The sequence below is a fragment of the Pollachius pollachius genome, assembly GCF_949987615.1.
Source record: "Pollachius pollachius genome assembly, chromosome: 15".
Lineage (NCBI taxonomy): Eukaryota > Metazoa > Chordata > Actinopteri > Gadiformes > Gadidae > Pollachius > Pollachius pollachius.
Window position 1 is genome coordinate 11,703,826 of NC_136948.1, and position 25,681 is coordinate 11,729,506.

At 49.9% G+C, this 25,681-nt stretch overlaps 2 protein-coding genes across 3 annotated transcripts in view; both read right to left on the reverse strand.

Moving 5' to 3' along the window:
* Nucleotides 1-3,980, reverse strand: part of LOC307086757 (fibroblast growth factor receptor-like 1) — a 29,671-nt gene extending 25,691 nt beyond the window's left edge. The window contains exons 1-2 of the mRNA XM_079752075.1: nt 3,737-3,980; nt 3,148-3,243 (exon numbers count right to left, since the gene is read on the reverse strand). Of these exons, the coding sequence (XP_079608201.1) occupies nt 3,148-3,211 (64 nt within the window). The 5' untranslated portion in view covers nt 3,212-3,243; nt 3,737-3,980. The remainder of the gene's footprint in view (nt 1-3,147; nt 3,244-3,736) is intronic.
* Nucleotides 3,981-5,255: 1,275 nt separating this feature from the next.
* zfyve28 (zinc finger, FYVE domain containing 28) lies at nt 5,256-25,390 on the reverse strand. Of its 2 annotated transcripts, XM_079752657.1 has the most exons (14): nt 25,072-25,390; nt 16,767-16,907; nt 13,441-13,578; nt 12,717-12,919; nt 12,298-12,387; nt 12,122-12,211; nt 11,912-12,013; nt 10,195-11,751; nt 9,807-9,902; nt 8,870-9,033; nt 8,497-8,613; nt 8,096-8,197; nt 7,745-7,848; nt 5,256-7,020 (listed from the first exon to the last, which is right to left on the reverse strand). In XM_079752657.1, the coding sequence occupies exons 1-14, from the start codon at nt 25,105-25,107 to the stop codon at nt 6,889-6,891; spliced, it is 3,072 nt and encodes a 1,023-aa protein (XP_079608783.1). In that variant the 5' UTR covers nt 25,108-25,390; the 3' UTR covers nt 5,256-6,888. The 2 variants fall into 2 exon arrangements, with proteins under 2 accessions (XP_079608783.1, XP_079608784.1); XM_079752658.1 differs by lacking the exon at nt 9,807-9,902.
* Nucleotides 25,391-25,681: the final 291 nt, after the last annotated feature.

A 25,681-nucleotide genomic window follows, 5' to 3' on the forward strand; every position in this document is an offset into this window, starting at 1 on the left:
TAAAGGTCAGCCCATGCCTTGTTTTAACGACAGCACATTAACTTAATTCACTTCCTTCAACTCGTACACTGGTCATAAACTGGAGGAAATGCAGAGAGACAGAGAGAGAGAGCAAGAGAGAGAGAGAGACCCACAGCCAGACCAAGAGAGAGAGAGAGAGAGAGAGAGAGAGAGAGAGAGAGAGAGAGAGAGAGAGTTAGAGAGAGAGAGAGAGAGAGAGAGAGAGAGAGAGAGAGAGAGAGAGAGAGAGAGAGAAACCGGGCAAGAATAGGGGGACACACACGTGGGTTATTTTTGGTGTGGGTTGTTCTTTAGGAACGGGCGGTAGTGTCAGATAGTCCATGCTCCTAATAAGCTTTGCCCAGAGAGAGAGAGAGAGAGAGAGAGAGAGAGAGGGGGACGGCAAGAGGAAAGAGAGAAAGAGGGAGAGAGTAGCCCACCACACTGCTGTGTTATAGCATCTTATTATTCCCGGTCCTATTTAAAAAATAAGACCACTGTGGGGTATTTGGTTACAGAGAAACCGGCCTCATTACGTTTGAAGGAAATGGAAAACTGTGTGCAAGCCAAAGGCCCTTGTGATTTTAAAGGCCCTTGGCATACAATGCATCTCAAAGTACCCACTTGTTATGAAGCCATGATGTAACACTGCTATAAAACCTATGTTTTGTGAAAGCAAGCAGAGGCTTTTGCAAGATTCAACATTCTTCTGATGGCTTAGAGAGCATTCAGAGTGTGTGTGTGTTTGTTTGTGTGTGTGTGTGTGTGTGAGTGTGTGTGTTTGTGTGCATGCATGTCTGTGTGTGTGAGTGATTGTGTGCATGAGTGTGTATTTGGATGTGTGTGTGCGTGTGTAAGTGTGCTTGTATGCGTGTGTATGTGTGAGTGCGGTCATCTGCGTGTGTGCATGTGTACATACGTGCCTGACAAGCAAATGTGAATGTTTAAACGTGCACGTGCATGCCAGCACACCCCGCTGAAGTGTTAATGGTGGTGAATGCCGTGACACGTCGGCCCATGTTTCCAGGGGTTCTGCAGAGCCAGTCCCCAGGTCCAGCTGGCCGGTTCCCTGTCCCACACAAGTGTCACCACATAAAGGCTGCTGCCCCAGGAGGGGGCTCTGAAACCCCACAGCCTCCTGGGGGGTCCCAGGAAGCTGTGGGGTTTCAGAGGGGGGGTCGTGAGGTGTGCCTGTGTGTGTGTGTGTGTGTGTGTGTGTATGGATGTGTGTATGGGTTTGTGTGTGTGCCTGCTTGTGTCATGTTTGTGTGTATCTTAATGCATGCGAGTGTGTGTGCCTGTATGTATGTGTGCAAGTGTGTGTGTGTGCCTGTGTGTGTGTGTGTGTGTGTGTATGGATGTGTGTATGGGTTTGTGTGTGTGCCTGCTTGTGTCATGTTTGTGTGTATCTTTATGCATGCGAGTGTGTGTGCCTGTATGTATGTGTGCAAGCGTGTGTTCGTGTGTCTGTGTGTGTGTGTGTGTGTGTGTGTGTGTGTGTGTGTGTAAGTGTGCGTGGTGGGGGGGTACAGGCTGGCGAGGGTCAGACTTGCTGTGTCGAGCGTTGTGACAGGAAATGGCTTTAAAATGCTTGAGCGACCCCAACGCTGCTCTGCGTCATCCGGTGTGTGTTGGGGGGGAGGGGGGGGGGGGGGGTATTCCAAAAGCAACACCCTCCACACACACGCTGCCCCCCACCCCCCTACTACCGGCCCGCCTCGTGCAATTTCATCCGCGTTCGTCAAAGATGTCATCATAGGCCGTTAAACTTTATAGGAACACTTTAACAGTGGTGTCGGGCCCCGGGCCCCGCGGCCCCCCTGTGTCTCTGTCTTCACAGCTCCCCAAAGTCCACCCGTTCTGCGTGGAGCCGGGTCTGGGGTGGGGGGGGGGGGGGGGAGCCGGGGGGTTCTCCAGCCCTCTGTTGGTTTGGTGTTCCACCGGATGCAGATTCTCTATCCCCCCCCTCCACCGTACCCCTCCGTTTCCTCGGCCCCCCTTTAATCAGCGCGTCACAGCAGCGCGAGGCGTCCGTCCGACACAGCCCCCCCGACTCTTTGGGTTCCCCGCTCGGGATCCCCCTTAGGGGGTCGGCTCTGCCTCTGACTTGTGTTAATCCGGAAACACACGTAACCGTCTAATCTCGTTCAGCCTCCATCGCTTGTTTACTTTTTGCCGCTCTGTCTGGCGAGCCATGGCCGGCATGCCGCTGAATGAGGCATTGTCTTCGGGTTCTGGCGATTTAATCTCTCTCTCTAAACTACCACCAGCCCCCCCCGCCCCATCCTGACGGCCACATGCTGGTATTGTACGGATCAGATGCCGACTGAGGAGGGGCGGGTAACTGAGACGCTTGAATTTTTCACGCTGGAGAATTCTGCGTTGCTTTTCATTTTCTGTTTTTTTTCCCTCTCTAAGCCTGAGGTTTGTTTTGAAAACATGTCCCTTGGCGGCCGAACCACGCGGCCCCGGAGCCCAGTGTCGAACATCAGACTTTTCTCGGTCGGATGAGATCACAGAAAGGTACACGGTTCGTGATCGCTTAACACTGCAGGGTTATCGTCTTCGTACACAGAACAAGCGCTGACAAATCAATGCTGCAAAGCTTCTCAAGCCTGTCTCAGGCCTCATGCACACACACACACATACACACATCCACCCAAAAACGCGTAGAAGTGATAGTCCATAGGCCAAGTCCTTTGCAACTGGACTCCCAACATCGACTTGAGCTTTCTCACCCCTTGAAGCTGATGGATGTGTGTGTTTGGCTTAGCTGAAGTGAACACGCATGCACACAGGCACACACTCTCACACACACACACACACAGAAGGGGAATGAGTGAAAGAGGGGTTTGGGTTGGCCCAATGTCGACTTCCCCACTGTTGACTTTGGGATCTGTTTCGAGTAGGTTTTTTCGTAGTTTTTCCTGCTGCTCGTTCTTAGTGTGAAAAAGTCAGAGCCAACTGAGATTTCTTTGTGTATGGTACACAATAAACCACAGCCTGTCAAATTAACTTAGCCAAGACAGGAATCCCGTATTAAATCCAAGCTTAAAACAACCGAAATAGACTCGGAAAGGAAAATACTGAAGGGGAGAACAGACAGAAAGGGCTAAAGGTTTCATTAAAGGGTTGCCTCTCTCTTACCTCTTGCGCAGTCAGTCAACAACACAGCCTCACAGATGAGGAGAAGTATCTGCAGGATCCCCATTCTCACTGAAGACAAATTCAACTTCCCCAGATCTGGAAAACACATGAAAGAAGATTACACTTTAAAGTTACTACAGCATAAGGCACACAGCGGGCCGAGAATAACCGGAGACGGGCAACCAGGGTGAATAAAGGCAATTAAAGTTATTTCTTATGAACATTTACATATACAATTGCATGCTTATGAAAGTGAAATTGATTAAATGAAATTAAAAAAATGTAGGTACAGTTCAAAACATAGACACAATTTAATTACAGTTTAATTAGCAAATATTGTCTTACTAAGAAAAGAAGTTAGCATAATATTCGTCCCATGTTCTCCACCAAAATCATCACTTTTTTCAGTCAAAGTTATCCCCGGGAAGGCAATGCTTATTAAGAACGTTTTGCGCCAATTAACACTGCCTACCCTTCACATACGGAAGAATAAATAAAACTAACCACTTATCAAACACACAGGGCTTTATCTTGCTAACAGCTCAGTAATCTGAAGATCGACTTTAAAGGAACTTTCAAAAATATTTACCTCAAGTCCGCGGAGAGTCCATGGATCCACTTAGAGTGGTCGACTTTCCATCGCTCTCCTAGACCAACGCGCTCATTCGGTCTGTGAAGTAACGGGACTGAAGACCCAAGAGGAACCGTACATGTCCGAAGAAAACCACTGAAAACCCCGAGGAGCCCTGAGGTGTTCGCTCAGACGTAGGCCAACTTTTAATTCAAATAACGGACTAGTTGGCTCTGTGCAGTCCACTACATCCACCAGTGACTTCACAGTCTCACCAAGTGACTCCACGGCCCCACCGCCAAGGCGCTCGTCCACCCCAGCGCTCAACTTCTGGCCAATCAGAGGCCAGCTCATTTGTCAACACATTAACTCTTTCTGTCTCACAAACAAGGCTTATTGGCTGCTGACCATGTATGTCCCTATGAGATGGAAGAAGAAAATCCGAGATTTTTCGAAAACGTCCAAAAAGTTAATGCTATTTATTATAATTTGTGTACCGTGCCCGCACACAACACGTTGTTGGACTTACGTTCAACAAGTCTGGGTTTGAAAAGCAAAAGGTCAAGAGTGTGTAAGGTTGCTTGCTGATCAATAAATAATTCAATGGCATTAAATAGGCCTACATTAGAATTACGGGATTAATACTGATGACATTTATATCAATGACGTGTCAGTGATTGAGTGCGTGCTGCCTCCCAGTGGGGAACTAGAGATTACATTAAGGCTGCTCCATATAATACAAACACTGGTATCTGGTAAAATGCGGCGTTTTTTTGTGATTGTTGCGGCCAAAAATCCTTGATTATGCGGCACGTTTTCTTAAAAAATGCGATGAAATATGCGGCATATTTATGCAATTTTATGCGATGAAATTGCGGGAACTTGCAAAAAATGCGGGAACTTGCGAAAAATTCAGCTTTTCGATGAAGTTCACGTCGCGAAATTACGCCACTTCATAACGTTCCCATGGCAACAAGGGGAAATGACTGCTCTTGTGTGAAGTAAACGCAACATTTTTCAACTTTCTGCTAAAATATATGTGACTTTTTTGCAACGAAAATGCGGGGATTATGAAAACATGCAAGCCCCGCATATTTTGCGCGGAAATCGGCAATGTATGCGGTGAAAGTGCGGAATTTTTTAAAAAATGCGGCCCCTGCATGAATATGCGGACTTTGGCTGATTATGCGATCGAATAATCGCATTTTTCTGGAGGGACTGGGTATTGGACAATCTAAGAAGCCATACATGGGACCAAATACATTATATTATATTAAATTATATATCAAATGCAGCACAGAGCTAGACGTCGGGGTAACCTCCCAAAGTACCTTAATATACCAGAAAATATGAATACATAAGTTATTTACAGTAAACTAATGGTGTAAACGTATTGTTGATTGTTTATGTTGTTATGGATGTCATCACCAGAAAATGAGAAAACAGCATTGACTGATTATGACAAAGACAATGGTTTTTTTCATCAGGAAATGTTATTTATTTGAATGCACATAGCATTTAAAACTATATAACAGCATTTGTTTTTATTTTATTTTACAGAGCGCAACATTTTAACATAACAAGCATTTTTACAAAATAAGTCCAAGCTCTTAAATATTAGAATATTCCATCCTAAAAGTTAGGGCTACTGAATGATTTTATCTTTCCAGAAAAGTTCCTATGTTCATTTTGTTCTTTATAAAAATGACAAAAAACAATGTTCATTATTTATTAACGATTTAAATTAAACAATTGGAATAGAATAGGGACAATGTTATGCCTGAGGAATTTCTTAATCAGAGCACAATGGAGATATTGTAATAGCTTGTAAACCCTATTTGCTAATTGCCATATTAAGCTATTAATAAGGTAGTTAGGTAAATCATAATTATTACCTACAAATGACCGTATCATGGAGCAAACAAATTAAAACATGAAATGTGTAAACAAATAATGGCTTTTTAAGAAAAAAAATAACAAGTACAATCTATATAACACCGGTTTGTCTGCGTCATTTATTAGCGTAATATTGCACGTTAAGAATCGAGAGAAAGAAAAGGTAACAGCGAGCCTATGACGTCATCTAGACAGGCACCCGAGAAGGCCACTGATTCCTCGTATACAGTCCACACGAGGGCGCTGTTCAGTGAACAGAGTTCATCCCTCCACTAGCGGGGCCATCCGGGGAGGACAGTGATGACCGATCGCTTGTATCAATCTCACTTTGCAATGGAGTCGGCAGAACAAATAAATGAACTGCAAACACACACGACATGGTGCAACTGTCAAATCACTGGGCACAGCCCATTATCATTAGCTTATCTTTCAATAACTGTCCACTGATCAATAACCTTTTCACAATCCTATACAGTTTTACACATTCATTGCCAGTAGAAGCAGAAAAGGTGTTTTGTTAATATATAAAAGCAGGTTTCTTTGCCCTTGGACCAGTGCGGTGGGGATGACCTCAGAGGCCCAGCGGGCGGCATTGAGTGATGACAGTGTTGTTATTGAAAGAGTGAACCTTTATTTACACGTTTTCATGATTTACATTCTTTTGAGTTATCCGAGTCTCGTGGTGAGCTCTGGCACAAACGTGGGAAGCCCGCTGAAGCATAAGAAAAGTGTCACAAGGCCTTTGGTTCTCGCCAAAAGCGACCAAAGCAGGGGCTCTGTTGGCGGCGTGTCTCGCCAGCTGCAGAACGCGTACAAAAGCTGATATTATTGCCTGTTAGTTCCCTCTCCCTTTGTCTTTACACCGCCCCATAGAAGAGCATCTGGGGAGGAGGGGGTGAGTGGTGGGCCGGGGGGGAGGAGGGGGTGAGTTGGGGTGGGAGGGGAGGAGAGGCTGAGGATCCCTTTTGGTTTCCTTTCAGGAAGCAGCATCACCAAATATACAATAACAAACAAGTCACATCCTGTGTGAAGTCCCGCCTCCCTGTCTCTCTCTATGTCCCCTCCATGGCGGGCATCTTCCCGGGCCGAGCGCAGGGCCTGCGAGGGGCCATCGGGGTGGTGCGGGGCCGTTCGCTTTGTACACAGCCGGGGGCAGGAGGGGGGGCGGGGCTTAAACCCTTGCATATGCTTGCGTTTAGGCTAGGGAGGTGTGTAGATGTGTGTAGGAGTATATGTGTAGGTGTGTAGGTGTGTGTGTGTGTGTCTGTGGTCCCTCAGACGGCGGTCTTGTCGCTGTAGAAGGGGGTGACGTGGAAGATGTAGCAGTGTGTGCAGACCCTGACCGGCTTCACCTGGCCGTAGCGCGGCAGAGGGGCGGAATGGGCGGAGCAACGGGAGCAGAAGATCTGAAAGAACACACACACACACACACACACACGCCTCAGCCATGTGTTTCAATACATCAATCTCCATGACAGCGCTGTCTGATGCAAAATTATATTTCAATGCGTCCAACATATTTGAATCCAATGACATGCAGACCACATCGCCCATCTAGCGTGAAGGCATTGTCTCCCTCCCCCGTCTGCACGTGTGGCCCTGTGAATCCTCACACACCCACGTCACAGGATGGACCCCCCTACGTGCTTCCTGCACACTCTGTGACTCACGCCCGCCCACCTGGTGGCACTCAGCGCCACTGCAAATACCACAGGATGAGGAGTCAGGGGCCGTCCTGGTGGTGATGAACACAACAGACACGAGAGAGAGGGCGAGAGAGACAGAGAGAGAGAGAGAGGGCGAGAGAGAGAGAGAGGCAGAGAGAGAGAGAGGGCGAGAGACAGACAGACAGACAGACAGACAGACAGACAGACAGACAGACAGACAGACAGACAGACAGACAGACAGACAGACAGACAGACAGACAGACAGACAGACAGACAGACAGACAGACAGACAGACAGACAGACAGACAGACAGACAGACAGACAGACAGACAGACAGACAGACAGACAGACAGACAGACAGACAGACAGACAGACAGAGAGAGAGAGAGAGAGAGAGAGACAGAGAGACAGAGAGGTAGGGAGAGAGAGAGAGAGAGAGAGAGAGAGAGGGAGAGGGACATACCTTCCCGCAGCTCCGGCAGTGGTGCTTCCTGCGGATGACGGTGAAGGGGGCCTTGCAGGTGATGCAGGAGTTGCAGGCCTCGTCCGGGACCCAGTCTGGAGGGTCTGTGGGGGCAGGGGAGCAGACTTTACCACCGGGGCGCGGGAGTCATCCAGCTGATACAAGGAGGGAGGCCAGCTCTTCCTTTGTGTTTGGCCTGGGTGTGTGCCTGAGTTTTACATGAGTGTGTGTTTTGCCTGTGTGTGTGCGTGTGTTTTACGTGCATGCGTGTTTTGCCTGTGTGTGCGCGCGTGCGTGTGTGTGCTTGTGTGTGTGTTTGTGTGTGTGTGTGCGATGGCCTGAGCTGCTGACCTTCGAACTGTCCGTGGCGGGCCTTGGCAGCGAGCTCCGAGGAGGTGATGGTCTCCTGACAGAGGGCACAGTCCTCCAGCGCTGCACTGCGGAGACCAGGGACTGACCAGGGGGACATCATTAGGAACACCAGGATATTAAACACGCTGGGTGGCCATGGGGAGAGGGAAGGGGTGACAGAGAGACACCGAGAGAGAGAGAGCGGGGGGGAGAGAGAGAGAGAGAGAGAGAGAGAGAGACACAGAGAGAGAGAGAGAGAGACACCGAGAGAGAGAGACACCGAGAGAGAGAGAGAGAGAGAGAGAGAGACAGAGACAGAGATAGAGACAGAGACAGAGACACAGAGACACAGAGACAGAGAGAATATGATCACACGTGACAGCAGGCCTGTTTCCCTTTACCTTTCTTCTCCTTATCGCTGTCTCCCAGCTCCGACTTGGTTGCCATGACTTCGAACAGTGTCTTCAGGATGCTGCGCAGGTCGCTGGCGTAGTTCGTCTGCAGCTGGTCGGCCACACCTGTGTGTCAGAGGAGCACAGCACACATGTTTGAGACGGACAGGGAGACAGAAAGACAGAGAGAGACACAGAGACACACAGAGACATACAAAGAGGCAGACAGAGAGACAGACAAAGAGACAGACAGAGACCAACAAAGAGAAACAAAGACAGAGAGAGCAGAAAGATAGAGCAGAGAGAGAGGAGAGAGAAGAGAGAGAGAGAGAGCGAGAGAGAGAGAGAGAGCGAGAGAGAGCAGAGAGAGAGAGCGACATACCAGATATGCAAACAAAGAGGCGGTGGATGAGGTCACTGCTGCTGTGGAAGCGGGATCGGATCTTGGTCCTGGCAGCCATCTTGGCAGCCTGCAGTGCCAGCTGGATCTCATGGTGGTCAAAGTCTTCGGACCTTCCGGAGCTGGTGGTCAGACTGCTGATGGGGCTGGGTGGGGGCGCAGGTAGGGAGCGGGGGACAAAGGCACGTTACGTCACTACAGTACCAGCAGCACGGCCCGTTGTGAGCTTCCACCACAGCTGATCTGAAAGACGAAGGCCAACATTATAGCTAAAGTAATGGGCTCAAACTGAGACGTCTTTCCTCTTCCACAGTAAACCTTTCTCTGACCTTCTAATGGGTTCCTGCTACAGGTCGCAAGATTACCGCCTCCGCCTCGAAACAGATAAAAAGCTCCATGCATCCCTAAGAAGGAATCTCTTCAGAATAATAATAAGCCTATGAAGGGAAAATTGCTTCCCGATTCATATTGTTTCAAAGATGCATGGACTAGATATGAAGCAGTCTCCGTTAGACCCCTCAACCTCTATTCAAACACTCCCTCATCTAGTCTGCTGGCTTCTTCTATGCGTTGCTGTGGATAGAGACTCAATGACTCTGAACTGTGAGGTAAAGAAGTAGGCTTCTGCACACCCAGGTTGGAAGGAAGCCTCTGCAGTCCATGGAGTTTTATACGTTAAGTTAGAAGATACGTGCTACAACAACACAGGGAATGAATGGGGAGGTGTGAGGATTTGCCTGTAGCACACAGTGGAAGCAGAACAGATTTGAGGCCAAGCATTGGTTTCAGTTGCACCTCAGGTTTCATGTTAATGAGGACAAGATATGATCATAATATTCAGAAGATGGCAAGGGTAAGCACACACACACACACACACACAAACACACACGCACGCACGCACACACGAGGAGGTGGTTACCTGGGAGCGGATGCACTGCTTGAAAGACTACATGTGGTGACAGACACACTTTCACAGTCACTACTTGACACAGAGCTGAGTGGAGAGTTCTGCAAACTAGAAAAAGGGGAAAATGAAAGAAACCAAAAGTATTACAGGACCAATTCAAACCAATGGGGGTCATGGTGACATTTAAGATTATGGAGGCACGAGGTGATGGCAGGAAAAGGAGGACAACAAAATTGAAGAAGCGTGGCATTAATGCAACAGAACAACATAAGAGGACAAGACGTGGTCAAAATCAAACACTGAGAATCAAACAGGGTTAATGCCCGAGCAGCGCCATTAAAAGGACCACACAGGCTTGGGAGCTCAACCTACGGATCAATCACTGAGGTCATAAGCCCACCTGCCACTCTTCTTCCTCTCCTCCTTGGCGCTGCGCTCAGAGTCCTTGCTGCCCAGCCTCCCCCTCTCCCTCTCCGGCCCCCCGCCGGCCTGCTGCGTCCTCCCAGTCCTCTGGTGGGGGCAGGGGGAGGCCCTGCTGGTGCTGCCGTCCTGAGTCTGGGGCCTTGGCCCCCCGGCCGCTGCTGCCAGGCAGCTGTCACACAGCAGGGCCCTGTCCCCCTCCTCCCCCTCCTCCCCCTCAGGCAGGGCAGGGGGGGGGCAGCGGCGGGAGGACAGAGGCGTCGGCCCGACGGGCTCCTCCTTGCCGGAGGGCTCGGGGCCGGGGGGGCCCAGGCGACACGCCGACGCCTGGATGACCGTGGCGGGGGCTGGGGGCTTACGGCGTCGGTCCAGTCCCAGGGCCAGGCCGAGGCCGAAGCCCCCGCTCTGGGCGGAGGCGTCGTCGTGGCCCCCGTCGTCACAGCCGCCGCAGCACACGCAGGAGTTGAGCAGGCAGTGCGTGGCCACCAGGGGCCCGCAGGCCTCCGCCTCGGGGCCGCGGGGCAGCAGCAGCTTGTCCGCGGCCAGCTCCGTGAGGCTGGGCGAGCGGGGGTTGAAGATGACCGTGGCCGACAGCTTCATGCCGCCCATGCGGCTGGCGATGGCCTCCGCGGTCTCGGGGGCGGAGCCCTCCAGCGCCACCTCCCAGCCGTTGGTGTAAGGCAGGGGCTCCGAGCCCGGGGCCGTGGTGCACGGCGACCGCTTGGGGCCGGGGCACCGGGGGCTCCTCCGAAGGCACGCCTCCTCCGACGGGGCCCCGGGGGAGGGCCAGCCGTTCCGGGCCGGGTGCGGCCGGGGCGGCCCTTTGCGCTGCACGGGGCCGCCGGGCTCTGCGGCTCTGGCGGGCGAGGCCAGGCGGCCCCGGGGGTCCTTGGACACGCCGACCACGCTCTCGCCGGCCGCGTCCAGGTCCTCCATGAAGAACACCCGGTCCTCGTCCTCCACGTAGGGGCCCGTCCGCAGGCGGCCCCCGGGGAGCCGGCGCGGGGAGTTGTCCGTGCTGGACGCCCCGCTGGAGCCCCCGGCCTCGGCGGGGCGGGGCAGGCGGGCGGGGGAGTTTCCCTGGCTGGGGGGCGACAGCAGGGTGGACATCTCGTCGCCCACGCGGTGCACCATCATGTTGAGCTGCTCCAGCTCCTCCTCGTCGTACTGCATGGAGCAGGCCAGCTCCGCCTCCTCCGCCTCCTCGCACGCCGCCTCCCCCCCGCGGTGCCCCTCCGGCTCCGTCTCCACCTCCGCCCAGCCCTTCTCCACCGCCGCTGGGGCCACCCCCTTCTCCTCCTCCTCCCCCTGGCTGCTGGAGCCCGGCGGGGCCAGCTGCCGCAGCAGCCCCTCCTTCTCCGGCTCCCCGCTGACGGCGTCTCCCTCGGGGCTGCCGGAGGAGCGGCGCTCGGGGGCGGGGGCGGGCACGGTGCAGGGCGCGGGGGCCTGGTCCGGGGAGAACTCCCCGTCCTGAGAGATGCACAGGTTCTTCTCCAGGGTGAGCAGCTCTTCCTCAGAGAGGGTCTGGAGCAGATCTCTGCAAAGCAAGCACAAAAACCCCAAACCATTAATATCACCGCTGTGGGCCCGAGGGCCGTCTGAGAGACTTCAATACTCAGGGGGGGGTGCAAGACCGGCTCTCCACGTCTCCCTCACACAACAACAACAACAACAACAACAACAACAAGCCCTGGTACCTGATTTTCTTCATTAAAGTGCGGAAGGGACGGAAGAGCTCAGACATGTCTTCTGATTTGCGTTCGAGGTTGAGAGGACCTTCGGAGTAGACGACCAGACCGCTGCAGAGAGGCCAGAGGGAGAGACAGCGTTCACACTCTGTTACAGACATGACAGGTCAGGCAGGGCAGGCTAGGCCCAGGGGGGTTAGGGGTCAGGCACACACTTACCACACGATGGCCAGTCGGGGGATTGTAAACATAAGTGCGGGCTCATAGTCGTCGATCATGTCTTGCGTGAGATAGCCCAGCTTCAGCGCCCTGGGGGAGACACAAAGCAGCTTCAGAAACGGACATGGACATCTGCGGACATAAGGACCCGGAGCCGGTCTCCTCGGGGACCTCACCTCTCCACCGTCTCACAGAAGAGCACGATGACCTCCTGCTGGACGTCGTACTCTCTGGGGGACTTGACAGGCACCATGGCGGACACGTAGCTGGCAACAGGCAAATTGGGAGGGTGGAGAGAATGTCAATAGAACACTAACGTAGTCTGCAGGTAAAAGAAAATGCATAGCCTCATAGCCTAATTCCCCAAGTCATATTTTAAGGTTCAGATGCCCAAATCAAACAGCTGACTTAGGCAGGTAAGGATTATGGAATGTGAAAAGCACCTCTGCTTGGCTTTTCATCACAACTAAGGCGATTATGCTATGAGGCTAACGACATGGGAAAAGTCTGGTGCTGTGAGATGTTGACTTACAACAAAGGGGGGAAATGGAAGGAAAGTATGTATGAAAAATAAGGAAAAGATGAAGTCGGTTACCTGAGTTCAAACTCAGCGAAGAGGCTGTCAAAGTGGCGGAGCGCGTCCCTCATGCGGTCTGTGTAGAGGTTGAGGTCCCGCAGGGCCTGGTCCCTGGTGATGCTGCGCACCTCCTCCAGGCTCCGAGTCAGGTCCTTGGCCAGGGGCCTCATGGCCATGCTCTCGATCTCCCGGTTCATGATGATGGAGCCCGCAGCTAGGCACTGCGGAGAGGAACGCCAGGGGAGGACGACAGTCCGAGGGTTAAGAGGCTCAGAGTGGGAGGCGTGGGACACGGGAACGTCAACAAATCAAACTTTGTTTATAAAGCGCCTTCCGTACAAAATTGCAATACAAGGTGCTTAACAATAACAATAATGGAATGGATTAAGAGAATGCTGAGCTAAATAGGAATGTCTTAGGTTTATTTTAAAGGCGTTCACAGCTTGTGATGTCCTCAGCTCCTCCAGCGGGCTGTTCCAGAGGCGAGGACCACAGACACTAGATGCCACCTCCACATAGGTCTCTGTCCTCACCCGGGGAACAACTAAAAGGCCAGTGCCAGAGGACCTGAGTGATCTGGATGGAGCATACATCAGAAGCATGTCTTGAGTCATGAGTGGGATGTACACGGGGGGGGGGGGGGGGGGGGGGGGGGGGGGGGGGGGGGGTTAATGCGGGCTGCTTGTTTGTTTATATCTGTTTTTCCTCGCTGAGTGAGCCAATACTAGGGGGAATACGGTACCTCGGCCCCAAACCACAGCTGCCCCGCCAGGTTGTCATGGCGAATCTCCTCCGGGAACTTGACGCTGAAGTCCCGGTTGGCCCGGTCGTTGGGGATACACTCATCCATGATCTGGTTGATGATGTTCAACACGTTGTCCTGCCGACGAGAGAGGGCAAGCCGGGGTCAGACTGACAGGGGACACAATTGGATAAACTAGAATGAACGGAGCAGAGTTGCCTATCAGTGGGAGTGAGTGACTGGAAACAGGATGATGATGACGAGATGTACATATGTACAGATGATATCTTCCGTTTTTTATCGTTACTTAAGTTACTTTGAAATCAGCCTATCCGCATCTTATCTTAACACTGAAATATTATTCTACCTGGAATCAATTGATGAACATTTCATTTAAAAGACGATCAAAACGTGCAAGATCTACTGCGTTAACAACATGCTTACCAAAGCACTAGCATAGACCCCTCTGCTACAAATACCAAGAGCTAACCCTGGGCATGGCATGTGCACAACAGCCATGCCCAAGAATCACAATGATCTCTTCCATCGAGCGTTGCAGCTGTCTGCATACTGAATTGTCATCAGATATAGAGCCGTGTCTTTCTCTGCTTGTCCAGAGCCCCAAAGCACAGCTATTGGCTCCTCTATGGCGGTGTGCAGTGCATGAATGCATCCCCCCCCACCACAACGCAAAAAGTACCGCCTGTTCCTTCCACTGTGCCAGACTCACGCGAGGTGACACAGCACATCAGCTCCTCCCGGCCGCCTCCAGCCGTCCTTCGGGAGCTAATTGGTAACATTAGCATCATATGCGTGATGCTTCAGCGGCCAACATCAAATGAAATACAATCTTAAGACTGACGACCATGTGGCCAACTCCCTCCACTCGCGTGTCTAAAGGCCATGGAGCTCGATCCTTTCAACAGACTCCTTCTGATGCGCCGCTTGGGGAGGACAGCGGGCCGACATTAAAGGGGCGGCCCGCCGCCAGCGAGCGCCGTGAATAGGGCGTCATGGCAGCAGGGCTCAGGCGGGGCCGCTCTGGCATGAGAACACTCGGCCTTCTATTCTCGTGAGGTTCAAGGTGGTGGGCGAGTGTTGAGGCACGCAGGGTGCGTCCTTCTTAAAGCGCCTGCCAGGTCCTTCAAGGGGACACGGTGGTAAATGTCACCGGTCAGGAGACGCTGGTTCCATCTGTAAGAGCCAATGCCAAGGCCCGGAGGATATTGCCCCGCCATCAGGGCGCTCCGGATGCTGCAGAACCATGAGGGTCTCGAGAGCTTCCAGCATCGAGCGCATAACGCAGGCCTACATCTGGCCGGATAATGAAGCCCTAACGGAGATGCCTGTGGGAAGGGCCAGGGAGAGGATTAGAGGGACAGAGAGAGATGGAGAGAACAGAGAGGCTATGTGGAGAAGGAGAGAGAGATGGAGAGAACAGAGAGGCTATGTGGAGAAAGAGAGAGAGATGGAGAGAACAGAGAGGCTATGTGGAGAAGGAGAGAGAGATGGAGAGAAAAGAGAGGCTATGTGGAGGAAGATGGAGAGAGAGATGGAGAACAGAGAGGCTATGTGGAGAAGGAGAGAGAGATGGAGAGAAAAGAGAGGCTATGTGGAGGAAGATGGAGAGAGAGATGGAGAACAGAGAAGTTATGGGGAGGAAGATGGAGAGAGAGATGGAGAACAGAGAGGTTATGGGGAGGAAGATGGAGAGAGAGATGGAGAACAGAGAGGTTATGGGGAGGAAGATGGAGAACAGAGAGGTTATGGGGAGGAAGATGGAGAGAGAGATGGAGAACAGAGAGGTTATGGGGAGGAAGATGGAGAGAGAGATGGAGAACAGAGAGGTTATGGGGAGGAAGATGGAGAGAGAGATGGAGAACAGAGAGGTTATGGGGAGGAAGATGGAGAGTGTTGGAGAGAATAGATAGCAGGAGGGCGGGAGGGAGGTTAAGTGGAGAGAGCGAGGGAGGATAATTGGGGATCATGTGCTGGCCTTATTAAGTGACTCCCCCCATCGGGCCGAGCGGTGTGGGGGGGGGCGTCATGCTGGCTGAACCCAGCGGGACACAGCATCCATGCATTGCTTATTCACAGTCCCCCCTGCCTGCTGCTGCCCTTCAGCCCAGAGCACAGTACACACCGTACCACGCTGTACACACTGTGCCATCACACCAGCGTTCAGTAAGGAGGCGTGAAGCTGCCCGTGTTAACATCTCTGTTAGCGTCCTGCTCAGCCACCTACGTTGGCTGAGCAGGTGAAGCGCTCCGGGCCGCGGTCCACTTGTAGCCCCGCCCCTTCGTCAGACTTCAGCGCTGATAAGCATATCAGAATGTTGATACGTTTGGGTAGAATACGGCCGATATTTTACCCTGTAAAACACCGGCCGTGAAATACGTAGCACTAACATTCTGCTATTAAATATTAAATGGGTTTGATTGATGTTATGTTCTCGTGCAAAAATACCCTTTTATTTTACCACAAAGAAATGATCACACATTGCTCTGCGTCGTAAATACTTAACTTGGCTACCGTGGCAAAGAATGAGCAATAACTGGGGCTATTCATGCTATTCATATTTGCGAAAATTTGATGATATAATATAATCCCTATTCGAGAAAATAGGGATATTCTAGTCTGTGTTTTTTTCTCAGTTACGTCTATAAAGCCGGCTGCCAAGATGTCCCCCTTATGACAGTGTACGGCCATGCTGTCTGAGCACAGGCATGCTGCTCTGACAACACCTGGTCCATTCCTCCAAGCAAGTCCTCCTTATCCCAACTTATCAGGCAAACTACTCGGTGGCCAAGCATTTCAACAATTAGTCCGGAACCATGCAGGCTGTCGTTGACTCTTTCCGCACCACACTGGCTTCATGTAAAACGGTTCTGGTGTCAGACCAGTTTAAATGACAACTGACGTCTTGATCACATTATAAATACACACCGTGGGGTTTCCTCCTGTCCACTGTACACACAGCAAAGCCAGACAGACCTTATAGATACGTCTAGAAGCTCAGGTTTTAATTGTTGGAATCCTATTTTAAAATTGAGGTGGTGTTGTTGGACCTACCTACAGTTTTTGTCATAATCAAAGAAATAATTTCAAATTGTTCAGTTAGAAAGTCAGAGTGTACCTGACTGGGACACATTGTTACCCAGTAGTGTTAAAGCAATAATATCCTATCAACCGTGTATCATTGGATTGAGCTGAAACAGGACTTCTCGAAGTGCAGTGTGTGTGCGTGTGCGTGTGCGTGTGCGTGTGTGTGTGTGTGTGTGTGTGTTGCGTCGGGTGTGGTGTTGGGTCTGTGTGGCTCTCGGACCTGGCAGGACCGGAACTGGTTGACCAGCAGCGTGCATCTCTGCGGGTCCTTCCTGCCGTCCAGACTGTCCAGCTCCATGGCCACCTGGTTCAGCTCCTCGTCCGCATAGTAGAACTGGGCCAGGAGCTGGGGGTCCGTCCTCTGAGGGGAGAGAGACAGAGACAGAGACAGAGACAGAGAGAGAGACAGAGAGAGAGACAGAGAGAGAGAGAGACATACCAGTAAGTTGGGATCGACCGTGTCAACGATTCGGTTTTTGACAGATGGGAGTTATTAATACCAAAGGAATAGAAGACGCATGCTGCTACAGAGTGACGCCACATATTCTAAGAGGACGGGGGGTTTCAGAGAGTCTGTAGCGTGGATGGGTGTGGTCGTAACCCTGCTGGTCCCTGGCAAAGGGTTTGAGTTATGATCCCACACGTACTCCACGTCACCGCGGGCCAGAACACCCGCTGCGTGTTCAGACACACACACACACCGCAAGAATCCATTACCAATTGCCTTTGTATCATTGTATATCAACATAACCGTCATAACACTGTAATACGGAGCCTGGAACCGGTCCAAGACTACGCCAGGCTTCAAATCTAATCTATACATAAAAATACATCCTGTTCTCAACCTCAAACAGGCAGTTTTAGGTCACTCTTACAGTTGTGGCTAGTACACGTTAAAACACCAGCAAACAGACTGAACAGACGAGGACGCTGGCGGCGTGACCCCGGGGACAGCCGTGACCCCGGGCTATGGCCCTCGGCCACGTGAGTCGAGTCCAATGTTTATGGCCTCGATTACTGGGCACACTCAGCATGACTGGGCACACTCAGCATGACTGGGCACGCTTAGCATGACTGGGCACGCCAGAGAGCAGACGGGGAGGACCACGCCACAGCCTCGTTTCCACCAAGCCAACCCGACGAGTGAGGGTTTACCCACGACCCACAGAACCTCCATATAATCCCCCTCTTTCCCTTCTGGCTGAGGTTTGCTGCGGTGTTCCCTGCGTGCGTGATGCATCCCCTTCTCTCTCCCTACGTCTCTTTCCCTGAATGACGTGCAGGGCTGCATTCTCCTGCCGCTCCCTCATCAATAATGAAACTAAAAGCATGGAGATCGCCCTTCAGCAGGAATACTCGTGGAAAAGGGATTTGTTGTTACATGGCAGAGAAAGATTTATTGACCTGGAACAACGCCGGAATGCTTATTGTTTTCCATGTATTTCTCAAAATGGAATATCAAACCTTGTAAAACTGTAAATACCATAAAGTTGCTCCGTCAAACATATTCCAGGGCAGGATAGTGCTAGAGTCTTAAGGTTACCGAGTTCATTTCCCTCGGTCTTCAGCTATAGATCAACATGCCAGACTCATAATTGCTCCTCAAGGCAACAGGCATGTGTCTGAGTTCACTGTAGACTGCAATGGGTTTTCAGCGTCTGATTGACGACTCAATATTGTCGCTGTCATCATAGTTTCTAGTTTGGGTTCCGTTAATCAAATCAAATCCTAAACAAAAGTTCTCCTTGAGAGCGATGATAAACCATCACCTTTTCCTCAATGGTTAAACTGTGCCACAATTTGTATGATTTTCATTCTGTCTTGTTGAACCTCTGGATAAAAAACAAGGGTTATAACCAATAGACACGCATAAGGTCACCTTAAACATGACCTCAACTATGAACACCTGTACCAGGTGTTCATAGTTGGTTCTGTCCAGAGTTGTATTTAGCATTTGCTCTTATTAAGGCCGTGACTGCCAGGATAATGAGAGACGCGGGGATTACGAATACACACAAGATTTACTGGGACACATGAACTGAGATACATCTAATATAAAAGAGAAATAAAGTCACCATCAGGCTCAGAGAAGAGATGGCCATCAATGATATGATGTTGCCCTTTCTGAATTGGACTTCAGAGAAGGTTGTTGTGAAATTAAGCAAGTGTTTGATCATTAATCTGAGTAAGATATTACACATGAACAGGAACCTTCTTAGACAGGGAGAAAGGGGAGGTCTGTTGAAAACAGTGGGAAGAGACTTTCAGGCTGGAGAATAAAACTGACAAGAGAGTTGGCATTCCTTTAGAAATCCCTGCAGAAAACAGACCGAAGAAGAATTCAAACAAGTAGAGAGAGCACACACACAGACACGCACACAGACACGCACACAGACACGCACGCACGCACGCGAAGAGTCAAGAGGTCCATTCTGTCAGCACGTCGTCAATCTATCTTTGACTTTGGTGACTGCAGAATACAAGCTCGGTTTATGGACATTCCTACATCATATATAAAGGAATTGAACATTTCTAGAGGTCACTCCTGGAAAGCAAACATGCCCTCAAAGCGGGAAATGCCGATGCTACATGTGACAACTTCAAACCCCTCGCCAACAAATCAACAAGGCTGCCCTTGTTGACGGCCCACTGGTATTTCTGACGTAGACATGGTAACTTCGGTCCAGGGTTCAGGGTAGGATTACCTTGTAATGGACATTTCACAGCACACCGAGAGTTCCTCAAACAACACAAACACAAGGGACGTTTCTTCAACCCTTTTACAGGCACAACATTCAGCAGTCAAATAGCAGTGTCAAATCACTGCCTGTGACCCACAATTAGGGCTAACCTCTGTTAGGGGCGAGGTCACACAGGTCATATAATGCAGACTGGTCCACTTTCTGCGATGCTGATCCCAAACCACTAATGATAGATTTTGGGTCATGGTTGCTTGTAACATGGTTATGTCTCAGAGCAGTGATATCTCCCATATATTTTTAACACCCAAAGTAAAAGTTCAGATTCAACAAAAAACTGCAACTGTTGATTACCCAACAGAAAAATTATCGTAAACAAGCAGGACGTGATTCCCGTTCTTCCACTGGCTTCTGAGCAGTTGTGCGTGACAGTAAGTGCGTCAACATCGGTGAGGTCAAGATGTGAAATTCGCCGCCGTGCCGTCATTATGAGGGTGAGCACATGCACGCACACGCCGCTCCACTGAACGGCTCAATGATTCAGCAGATTTGACCTGCTGCTCGACTGCTGAGGCAGGGCCACCGGCCTGCAGGCCACACCGCCGCCTACGTCCCTGCACCCACGCACAGGGATGACCCTTAAAGCTCCTGATCCCCGTGTCCAGACACCGGTCGTTACGCTCCCACAAACCCACCCGGGCTCTCCTGTACCCGACTGATAACAGTGATCGGTGGATGACAGAGCAGAATACATCCCCTGTGAAGCTTATTGTTTCACTCTGAATGGATAACCGGCGTTGACTAACCACGCCGACGTCATGCAGAACAATGCTTGTGTGCGATTAACTTGTCCCGTTTCCCCCGCCGCCACCCCCGCTCCGTTCCCCAGCGTCTCCAGATAGCATTCTTCCCGGGAAGAATGTCCAAAAGCCTGTGTGCTACAGTAACTCCACTTTGTTTGTCCATTCAGCCAGCGCTCTGACGGGAAGGGCCGCCTGTGCTTAATGCGGGCTTCCACAGAGGCAGGGCATATGCTGCAAGCCCACTTAAGGGAGTTTATTAGAAGCCTTGCCTGTGCCCTCCGTTCTCTATTCCTGGCCCAATTCAGACGGCTGGCAGCCCGCCATTGGGGACTTGACTTGGAGCCGAGGCAAACACAGTGAATGAGCAGGGGGGGGGGGGGGGGGGCTAGCCTTACTCTGCCAGCCAGTAACTAAGTAAGTGGGAAGATGAGCATCCCTATGCTGTTCTTATCATGACTTTGTCAGACCACCTAGGCTAGAACTCAACTGCTGAGAAAACCCCAAACCCACCTAAATCTAGTGGTACCATGGTTAACTTGGTAGAAGGTCCAATATAGAAAGGGACAATCCCTTTATGCATACAAATTCTCAGAGAGATGATATTTATGCAGTAGGTTGTGCCCATTTAATTCACGATAGTGCACCTCGTTTTTCAGGCAGGGTAGTAAAATAACTATCTGTTCTGAAAAACAATCTGTTATTATGTAAAAGCAATCTTTTAAACCACAGTGGGTTCAGAGATGTTTGCCCATCTGGATTCATGTGGTCATAATCTGGGTCTGTTTGTGTTTCTGGAGGGCTGCCCTAATCTCTTGTTTTGGCTGTGATGCTCTGTGCTTGTGCCCTGTGCACAGTTTAGTCAACCAGAGCGCTGAGGATTGAGGGGCTGATGGATGTGGCGGGGGAGTCGGGTGGGGGAAGGGGGGCGGGGTGGGTGTTTACGATGGAGGTGGCCCCAACACAGCAGCTGGTCTCCCGGAGTTGATGATGTTTATGGATATAGGGACAGCCCTTTTCCCCATTTGGAGCCACTCATTGTAGAAGTACCGTCGCTCCCCTGACCTCTGTTTCCTTTGTTGTCACTGCCTACAATGGGAAGGTTTCCCTATCAAACTCACGTACACCTCGCCTCATTGAAGATACTTCGTCACTCGCTGCCTATGTCTGCCCATGATCAGGCTCTATTACAAATACTTTGCCATCAGGAAATGTCCTTAAATAAATACCTTTTCATCACTTACACAATCAATAATCTTGTGGTAGAATCAAGAGGTGGATGCTAGGTTTAGGGCCAGACATTTGACGATGAACAGAAATATCATGCTAAAATGATATGATTCTTGTAAGAGTAAAATTTATTGCACTAAGGGTTAGGGCAAAATAAACAGATAAATTGGATTACGGTCATTATAGCGAGAGGAAAACCACACAAAGACAGCTATGTACTTTAATGATCTGTCTCCTCAGTTCTGTCCCACAAGCCCTATTCACCGAGTGTGAGTCATTGCTAACCATTAGCCTGTCTGTCCCAAGCCCCCAACATACACATCTCATTGTATCAGAAAACAACTCAGCCTGCTCAGTTTGCTCAGGCAGCCCCAAATCAAGCATATCACCAGGCACGGACAAGTGCATAGCTATTTGTGTTGTGGCACGCCTAATGGCGCAGATTAGGGCAATAGACTCGTGACAATGCCACCACAAACCGGAGATCTCCATTGTTCTCGTTCTGAATCGAGACAGAAGAAACAAATGAAAGCATGAGATATAAGTAAGTGGAAAGTTCTATGGGGAGACACCGTTTTTATTTCATTACCTGATCTCCAGAAAGCTGTCTTTCTTATTATCTCCTCGATTGTCTTCCCATGTCTTCCCATGACTACCTCTCCTCTTTGAGAGGGGCCGTGGCGTGTTTCATACTGGCCTTGATGAGTGCAAGAAAATGCTTAAACACTCACAACACAAAGCAGCCCAAATGCATGCTCAGAGGCCATAGCCACTGACTGGGAACACAGCGATATATTAAGATAGCCATCGTCAAATATCAAGGCAACCGATTATGCTCAATAAGACACGATGCATTGGAAACCAATGGATTTCTCTGCCATTAACAGGGTCACTAACTGCCATTAACCCTGCACCCCATCTCCATTCACTGCCCCTCTGCCCCACCCCACTGTGGGCGGTGGAACCTACTTCCCAGTCTTGCAATGGATTTTAAAATGGCTTCAATGCTCTGGTCTGTCTATTCCAGCACCAGGGGTCAGCTCTCTAAATCCAGCCCGCTGACACCAAATCAATTGCCGCAGGGCTGTTGGGTTAGCAGAATGGAGACATCCACAAAGAGAAGGAGATACCAGGCTAGACCCGGGACCCGGGTGGGCCAGAGCTGCTCAGCAGTTTGCTGTATAGTCCTCTCTCCTCCTTGTGCCCACTGTGCAGAATCCCAAGGAAACGCTAATTACTCCTGCGGCTCTCCATTCTACAACTTGCAAAGGAGCAATATAAACAAAAAAGCTGGGCAATGTGGTGAGAAGGAATCATAAAGTATGCTCAGCAAAGCCTGACAAACCTAGATTTGATTCAAGGATTTACTCATTACGGTGATTGTTATCTTACATGCGTCTGTACAATACGATAGAATATTGATATTGATAAATATATATACGATACCTCACAACCAAAAACAGGGCATTTCAATATGCTTTGTTACGGTTGACCACTGAGTGTTGGGTGGCAGAAAGAACCCCAACACATGCAGGAGATGGAGAGTAGAGGCCCCCATTGTGGCTCTGGCTCTGGGCCTGTCACGCTGACATATGAGCTGGTGCAAAAATGAAGGTCAGTCCCTGAATGCATGACAGTGGAACGGTAGAAATGGCGCCGAGGCAGTGGGGGAAATACACAGGTTTAGCTTCCTGACACCTCCCTCCATCACTTACAGAGTCGCTCTCTCTGAGGAATGTCAGTCCGACTGTGGCCCTTTTAACAGTTTGGAAACTTGAGCCAGGTGCTCTCTCTCTCTCTCTCTCTCTCTCTCCCTTTGTCTATAAACATTATTACTCCCACTTGTTTAGCCACCAGACTGATTCTTATACACCACCATAACAACATTCCATCCAGACAAGGATTGCTGTAAAATGAGAAATAGGAAAACAATGAATCAGTCTGATAGTTCTTCCCACATAGCTGTTTTGAAAAATGGGTCCCTTAACAATGACTTGCAGCTATGCTAGGTTGAATGTCTGAATTGTACAGCAATGCATGTTTAGGGTGGGTCGGTCAGCTGCCTCTGACCTCTGCTTACGCTGCACCTATCTTCCAGCAGGTCCTGTGGTTCCCCCGAATGATCCAGCTTCAGCGTTTGATGGCTGATTCCCACAGAGCCGACAGGTACATGATGTCCCTCAAAATGACACACAGCGCTCTATCCAAACAACGGGGAAGGAATAGGGGAGCATTGGAAGAAGCAGATCTTGCGCGGGTAAGATTAAGGAGTGAGACCGCAGAGCTGGAAATATCAATAGCCTCTCCAGTGGAGGGGAACATGCTGATCCGTCGCTTTGCTGATCTCCCCAAGAACATAGTTCGATAATAAACAACTTATGTGTGGCTGTGAAATGAAAATGCAGTGCAGTCTTCAACTGGCCAAACACCATCATTGGGCAAGTAAAAGTATTAGCTCTGTACTGGTATCTCTTGCAGACAAATATTTATAAAATTTAAAGAGGATCCAAACATGTGTTTTTTTGTATGCATGTCTTACAATAAGACCTAAAGACTTAAGAAGACATTATTTGTCTTGAAGTGTTGTGCAAATTTAATACAAAGAACCACCCGGCTCTGATTGAGTCATGCCTGTGACAACACTGTGGTGAACCATGACAGTTAGGCCCAGACCCCAACAATGGACAGAAAAAATGCTGTCACAGCAAACTTGGTTAACCATTGAAAAGAGAAATGACTAGAATATAGAGATGATCCATTCTCTTTTCCTCTCCACACATCATGACAAAAGTTAGAACCAAGTACTCCTTGGGGAAACAAACTCAATAAATGTTAATGAAATTAACATTTATTCGATGTATCTGAAAAGCGAAACAATTTACCATGGGAACTATATGATCTGAAGGTAAACAGTGTCGTTGCAATTGAATGCCAGCCAGATGCAAGACAGTTAGTCTTGCATAGCCCTTTAGTAGCCCTTAAAGTAAGTGAACAAAGACTAATTACCTAGAACATAAGTCTTGCTGAGAATAAGTTTAGCATCAGTGAAAAGGATACACTAATTCCAGTTGTACTTTTCAAGTTCTGCCCAGCACCAGTATCCTAAATATGTGGGTTCTGGTACTTTCAGTGGTTCAGAAGTTCAGTAGACTTTCTAAAGGTTTGACACTACAAGTCAGAACAGTGCAGTAACATGACTGATTGGATTGGTGAAGTTACGCAAGGGGAGCATATATCATTTCCCGGTTAACCTTTGACTGTACTATTATGCAGGTTACATACAGAGTAGCAAGCGAGATTTTTATTTATTAAAATAACTAATATAATCACTGCAAACATTCTTCTCACAAGACTCAAATTGTTCAAGTGAGCAACGATAATCTTGTAGCAATTTCAGTCGTTATTTCAGCCGTTGTTCAATTTGAATGAACACTTTATCAAACTATACAGTTAGAAATGTGTACTTTGCGAACACATTTTCGCAAAGTATACAAAACAACATTTATAGCCCTGGTCTTCAGGGATTTCCGAATTCTTTCAAGACTAAGCGACAAACAAATCAATCAGTCGATTTAAACCTAATTTAAATAGTACACGTAGTTCAAGAGTAAATCAGGAAACCTACAGCTAATGTTAGCAGATGAGTGGTCGTCTATCAGGTGGCTAGCGAGCCCCACTGATCATAGCGAATGTTTTGCTAGCAGGTTTGTTAAAATGTGGAGCACATCCCAGTTTAAGTGTTGACGACAGGTTCCCTGGGGAGAACCGGGCTTTTTATCCAGTCTTTATGGCTTACCTTGGGCTTGTACAGCCACTTCCGAAAGCGGTTCATCGCTGCCTCTCCGCCTCCCTTTGTCACGGAGCCGCCTCTCCTACCTGAGCGTCGGGGAGAGCAGCGGCACAACACCGCTAAGCTAGCTAGCAGCTGGGAGTCCTAAAGCGGGGGAAGCACAGCTACACTTCGCGGTGTCTAAACGGAAACCTCTGCTTTCATAACGTACACATGGTTCTACACGGATGACGTTTCAATTCCATCTTTCCTGAATCCGGGGTTCGCTGTCTCGGGCCGCCCAGTCACTCTCAGCTCCAGACTCTACAGAGCAGCCAGACAGCGCGGTGGCGGTGCTCACTCCCTACCGCTGATGACAGTCACGGTGACAACACCCGCCGCCCACTTTCCCGGGAAGCGGCTTGCACCGTACGTCATCACGTCGTTACGTCAACACGCCGAACGCATTGTTATGCGGTCGACCAACAACAAAGGGTGCGGATGCTGCACAGTGCACAAGGCATAAAACAGATGTATGGGGGTTCCTGTTTAAAAAAAAGAAGCTTTGAAACACATCTCAAATAATCAATGACTGTTTCCTTTGTTATTAAAAAAGCTGTTTGAACAAAATCAGATG

What these genes read in the sequence shown, in the direction of transcription:
- zfyve28 (XM_079752657.1), bottom strand. Translation starts at nt 25,107, where the DNA reads ATGAACCGCTTTCGGAAGTGGCTGTACAAGCCCAAG. An exon ending in GAGAGGAAGAAGAGTGGCAG is followed by an intron (nt 9,903 to 10,194) that starts GTGGGCTTATGA and finishes CCCTTTTTCTAG; the next exon opens with TTTGCAGAACTCTCCACTCA. An exon ending in AGCAGTGCATCCGCTCCCAG is followed by an intron (nt 9,034 to 9,806) that starts GTAACCACCTCC and finishes GCCCCCACCCAG; the next exon opens with CCCCATCAGCAGTCTGACCA.